Source organism: Triticum dicoccoides, chromosome 1B, assembly GCF_002162155.2.
Source record: "Triticum dicoccoides isolate Atlit2015 ecotype Zavitan chromosome 1B, WEW_v2.0, whole genome shotgun sequence".
NCBI classification, from domain to species: Eukaryota; Viridiplantae; Streptophyta; class Magnoliopsida; order Poales; family Poaceae; genus Triticum; species Triticum dicoccoides.
Window position 1 is genome coordinate 605,394,375 of NC_041381.1, and position 5,737 is coordinate 605,400,111.

Sequence of the window (5,737 nt, forward strand, 5' to 3'; positions counted from 1 at the left end):
CCTGCACAAACGGATAAAATCCGAACAAAACGAACGTCCAATAGCGCGATAGAGTTGGCCTCAACATCAACAACGGACAGCTACATACTGCGCGATGAAGCCATCTGGTACTGCTGCCATTTCCAACAGAAGCACGGCACGGCACGGCAACATTTAAGCCAAAGCGGTGCGGTTCAGTGGCGCTGCGACTGCAGTGCTGTAGTGCAACGCACTCCAAACAACCACAACCTTTGTCTTCTTCACTGCCAAGGATCCGCCACTGCCAGTACCCGTCCGTATGGTATCCATTAACTCCCTTCGTCCCAGCTTCCATGCTCTTTGCAGTCGCACTGCTACCCCCTCTGTGTTTTTGGATGCGTTTGGTTGAAGGTATCGTATAAATGGGTTGGGACCGTTCAATTTTTTTGGGATTGAACCATTCAATTCATGTGTTTGGCTGAATATAAGTGGTGAGCTAATTATTTAGGACGGGACCACCAGTCATACTCACATAGTCATGCATGCAAAAGGTGGCCATTTGATTCGACCGATTTGGTTGGGTGAAACGGTTCAGCATCTTCAAGGCATATTCTCTTTTTTTGGTTCGAACCATTCATGTGCTTTATAACCAAATATGTCTATTTTTTGAACGATCCCAACCCATTCATGACCGCCCTTGCAACCAAACGCCGGCGTCACGGCCTCTTTTTCCCAAATGGTTTCAGTAATCAGCATTGATATCTCGTGGCAGGACAGAGCAGATCAAAGACGAGTGTGTGGTTCATGAGCTTTGGCGCGGCCTCGTTTTCCCCAAATGGTTTCCCGGAGGCAGAACGGATTTTATTCCCATTCTCTTTGGCATGGCAACCTCGCACGCTCCACCGAGCTACAACAATGGCGGTTACGTTACGTACATCGGATCGCAGGACGATGATGATGTGTCGTGCCATCAACTAGAACTACTACTAAACATTTTGTTAATCCTGAATGATACTACTACTAACTATATACCGAGATGATGTTAAGGGCTTATTTCCCGCCCGGATTAGCAGCGCGCCGGACGATCATCACCAGAGCTGGTCGAGGTAGTAGTCCCTGGTCACCTCGTCGCTCATCTCGGAGTAGTCCTCCACGCGGCTCGTCGCGTCGGAGCTCTTGAAGCTGAAGCTGTCCTGCGACTGCGGCGCCGCCTTCCTCGACCCGGCGGCGTTGTTGCCGTGCCGCTGCCTCGGCGCGCTCTGGCACCGGCCCCTCGCCACGGACGAGGCCGTCTCCGCCATGTACCGCGGGCTGCTCGACTCCCGCCCGCCCCCGCACGAGGGGCGCCCTTTCGCCGGCGAGCCGCCGGGCACGATGGCCGGGAGGCGGGGCGTGTTCTGGGTCGTCTTGGGCTGCCGCGGCTCCAGCTCCCGCAGCTGCAGCCGCGACGGCGGCTTGCAGAAGTAGGCGAGCGGCGAGGACAGCGGCGGCGGCTGTGGCTGTGGGTCGGCGGCCGCGTACCGGCCCGCGATCCGCGACGACCGGCTCCGCAGCTGGCATGTGTCCATCTCCACGATCCGGGGGCTGCGGTCGTCCCCGGCGCCGCCCTCCGACAGCCTCCGGCGGTGCGCCACCGGCGCCGACGTCTTCCGCTCCTACGCAACAACAAACGAAATGCGGGTCATCAGAAGAAGAAGGATCGCGATGCACGGCGAGAAGGAATTCTGACGGACCTGCTCGATGGACCTCCGGGAGGAGAGGTTCTTGAGGGCCTGCGAGGAGGCCTGCAACCTCATGAGCGCCTGCAGCCGGTGCAGCGTCGTGGCCGCCTGCTTCCTCACCAGGTAGCCGCGCACCAGGGCTTGCAGCTTCACCAGCGACTTGAGAGCGCGGAGAGCCTTCCTGGCCTGCCGGTCGCGGTACAAATTTCAAATCTTTACACGCTTTTTCTTTACACATTTCTTTAGTGTTTGATAGGTTTAATAACTGCGATGATGACGACGGCACCGACTAGGCTAGTGTCACGACGTGCAGAACTGTGCGAATAAACATAAACAAATTCTAAGTGGCAGCAGCAGCAGCAGATTAATAAACAATGAGCAGTTGCTAACGAGAAGACAGCAACCATCGCAACGGGACGCACAGTGAAGTCAAATCTGCAGCCCAATGCAGATGCAGAGGAATCTACCAATATCCCTTTCACCTATTCATCTATCCATTCCATTCGATTTAGAACTGTTAATCTGTCAAGAGATGATACAAATGAAATGCCTAAAAATTGTCCTGGTAAATCTTCAAACGTACTTCTACCTCGGTTTGATGTTTGTCTAGGAGAGAAAAGGAAAAAAGAACTGCGAGAGAAGCATGGACAGGGTCGTACCAGGTAGCCCCTGAAGGCCTTCTGGATCAAGACGGCGGCCTCGGTCTCGCGCGCCTGGCCGCAGCCGCACGGCCTCGCCTGAGACTGGGAGAGCTCGCCGGCGACCACGGCGGTGACGGAAGGCCTGCGGCTGGCGTCGGCGACGCTGCTCCTGGCCTTGGCGAAACTCCATCTCCTCCTCTCGATCGGCGGCGCGGCGGCGCTCTGCTCCTTGGCCCCTTCCTTCTTGCCGCCGCCCCCGTTGAGCAACTTCCTGAGCCACCTCATGGCCCGCCCCATGGCGCGACGACCGATCCTATTCCTACCTGCGCGAAGAACGACGCGTCAAGATTCGGCAAGAAGAACACAAAAAAGGTAGGACGAACTGCAAGAACAGAGCAAATGTCAGCCACGGCGTCGACCTGCTGGGAGGACGAGCGAGTTCTTGGAAGGTTGAAGAAGAAAGCAAAAGATTTGACTTGGCAACCCCAGAAAATATATTTGTCTTTGGCTTTCTCGTCGGGAGGTAAAAGAGGAGAAAGCTTTTAGAGAGGCGCGAGGCGAGGAAGCATGGGAGGAGGGCCGAGCAGAGGAGGATGCCGGACTGCGCGCAGGCAGAAAAGAGCCAGCGGCGTAGCGCCAAGGCAGCGGCAGCGGCGGGGGAGTCGGTGGGTGGTGGGCGATGGCAGTTGGATCAGTGAAAGGAAGCGAGAGGCAGTGTCGCCTATGGCCACCTACGTGAAGCCCGGAAGAGGAAACCTTTTCCCCGGACGAGCTTTTCAGGCAAGCAAAGCCCACCCATCCCAGCCCCAGCCCCAACGAACCAACCTACAGTGAAAAAACAGCGGCAGAGAAGGAGCGAAGAAGAGAAGAGCAGCGGCGGGGAAGGTGGGAGAAGAAAACGGACGCGTGGTCTCACCTCGCCTGTGGCCTGTAACCTTGTGGCCACGCAGCAACAGGGAGGTGAAAAAGATTCCCCCGGCTTGTCTACGACGAGGCCGGGCGCAACGCAACAAAGGAAGCCAGCGTCGCACGGGCACGAGCAAAACGAGACGCGAGAAGAAACCAACGGAGGCGGGGCAGAAGAAAAACCAGTAGAGCTCACAAGGCAATCATCACGATTTCCATCTCACCTCGCCCACCTCAAAACTCTCGTCGCCGCTGCGGTCGTCGTCGTCGTCCCGCTCCCGGGGCTGGCGCGGCTTTTGGAGCGGGCGGGTGCGGCCAGCAGCTCAGCTCACGCCAAGATCCCGATCCTGCGAATGATTATATTTCCGGCGGGGCTTGTAGATGGGATAGATGGGATGGGGTGGGTACACGGGACGAGATCGTGGAGCCGTATCGCCTAGTGCCCGGCGCCCTGCGCTGGCACCGAGAGGACGCGCTCCACGCTTTAGCTCGTCTCCAGTTCCCACTTCCCTACCACCCTCTCTGTGCCTATGCCTACTACGCTGGCCCGGGAGAGGGAGGGCCAGCGGCGGGGAAAAGCAAGCGTGGTGTGACGCCGGCCGGTCACGGCGGCGCTCTCGCTCGCCCGCCCGCCGGTACACTGCCTGCGTACTGGTGGTACTGGAGTGCAACGGGCAGTAGGCGCCGGTCCGGTCAAATTAATGTTTTGGGCTGGTTCCTTTTACTGTCGCCTCGGCTCGTCGACGGGAATATATGGCTATGGCTCGGCTGTACTGTACTACGCGCCTGGACCAGCTTGAGCTTGATGCTTGTCTAGCACAACCAACACGCTCCGTACGAGGAATATGAAAAACTGTAGCTACTGCCTGCACAGGTAACAGTAATAACCCACCCATCTCACAGTTGCCGTGGATATTGGCGTCGGTGGGAAAGAAAGAAAACAGAGGTGTTTGCTTGCACAGGCAAACGTTTTGCCTCGTTCTAAACAAGACGCAAGCGCTTATATACATGCACATACACTCACTCTATGAACGCGCGCACACACACTTTATCTCCGTGAGCATTTTCAAACGACTGAACCGACATATCATCTTAAAATTTACAAGTCACCGTAGGCACCTCATCATCGACGGAAACGTCTTCTCCCACTGAATGCACATCACAAGAAATCCCGAAATAAATCCAGAAATAAATGCGAGCACCAGGACTTGAACCCTGGTGGGCTCGGGATACCACATCCCCTCTAACCATCCAATCACAACGGTGCACACAGAGGAACACCGGCCAATCTCTCAAAGCATCTCTAACCGGTCCAGAGGATATGGGCGAGTATCTTTAGATTAGGATATTTTCATTCTCTAACTGTGGCCATAGACAAAAAAAATATGTACATGTACAACTCTGTGAATCATATTTCTGAAATCGTTCACGTTATTTCCGAAAGTGTTAGCATTCTATCTGAAAGTTGTCATATCTTTGGTACAAAAATAGTTTGTTCGCTCAAAAAATATGGTTCCCTCCGGTTTTTCGCCCCCCAACGATTTTCTCTTCCCGCCTACATTTTCTAAAGGCGACGCGCCATTTTTTCTTCACCATCAATAAATATCTTGTTTATTGCTATGAATAAGCCACTCTCATAATTTCCATTGCCCCCCCCCCCTCCCGCACTTCTTTAGATCTCGAACCCTCCCGACGACGTCGGTTTCCCTCGTTGTCATCGTCGAGTGATATGACGACAGGCAACCTTCACAGCGAGAAGGTCCACAAGGATCCTGTGACATTGAAGTTAAGAACTAATCGTAAACAGACAGATAACAATCATCCCCCCCTCCCTCACTAACCTAGCTATATCCTACGCTTGTTTGATTTATCCACTTGTATTCAGAAAGTCCATGGTTAATTCCACATCAGTACAACCTTAGGGTTCGTATCCGGGTGTTTTCTGCTTGTGTGTACTAGATTTGTTTGCACGTTGTTACTCACGTCGCGTTTCTCTGAATTATTATAAATTAGCCACCTTACAAGCATTTATAGTTCAGTGTATTTGGTCTAGTCAATTGAAAACATGATTAAATGTACATCTAGGTTAGGAAGAATGCCATATTCCCTATTCATGGACTGACCATGAAGTCATGATCACATACTTGACGGCAACACAATCATTGCTTATGTGATATTGCAGTATGCGAGGTTGCTGCTAGCTTCGCAGCCTATTCATCCAAAGAGACATATATGTTAGCTCCTGTGAAATATTATTCGATCCTCTGTTTGGCCTTTCTTCGCGAAAGCCGAACAGAGTCTCAGGGGCTACTATCTATATACAAGTATTCTTTTTGCAAATAGCCAAAAAAATATTACGTCACATACCTCAAAGCCTGTTAGAAGGCTGGTGAAGGCTTGATTCAGTCCGCTCTTAGCGGACCAAACCTTTTCAACCACCATACCCATAAGGGTACGGTGTTCCTCCACAATGGAAGCGCCCTGAAGCGCTTCCACCAGAGTGTCCGGCGC

At 53.5% G+C, this 5,737-nt stretch overlaps 1 protein-coding gene across 1 annotated transcript; it reads right to left on the reverse strand.

Annotated features, from left to right (window-relative positions):
- Window positions 1-804: 804 nt before the first annotated feature.
- LOC119349049 (protein IQ-DOMAIN 14-like) lies at window positions 805-3,139 on the reverse strand. The gene is made up of 4 exons (XM_037617060.1): window positions 2,740-3,139; window positions 2,339-2,643; window positions 1,692-1,865; window positions 805-1,613 (listed from the first exon to the last, which is right to left on the reverse strand). The coding sequence occupies exons 2-4, from the start codon at window positions 2,615-2,617 to the stop codon at window positions 1,047-1,049; spliced, it is 1,020 nt and encodes a 339-aa protein (XP_037472957.1). The 5' UTR covers window positions 2,618-2,643; window positions 2,740-3,139; the 3' UTR covers window positions 805-1,046.
- Window positions 3,140-5,737: the final 2,598 nt, after the last annotated feature.

Bases quoted from the DNA above. Each gene is read 5' to 3' on its own strand.
- LOC119349049 (XM_037617060.1), bottom strand. From the start codon at position 2,617: ATGGGGCGGGCCATGAGGTGGCTCAGGAAGTTGCTCAACGGGGGCGGC. The intron at 1,866-2,338 runs GTACGACCCTGT...CGCGACCGGCAG, and splicing joins AGGCCTTCAGGGGCTACCTG to GCCAGGAAGGCTCTCCGCGC. The intron at 1,614-1,691 runs GTCCGTCAGAAT...GTTGTTGCGTAG, and splicing joins CCCGGAGGTCCATCGAGCAG to GAGCGGAAGACGTCGGCGCC.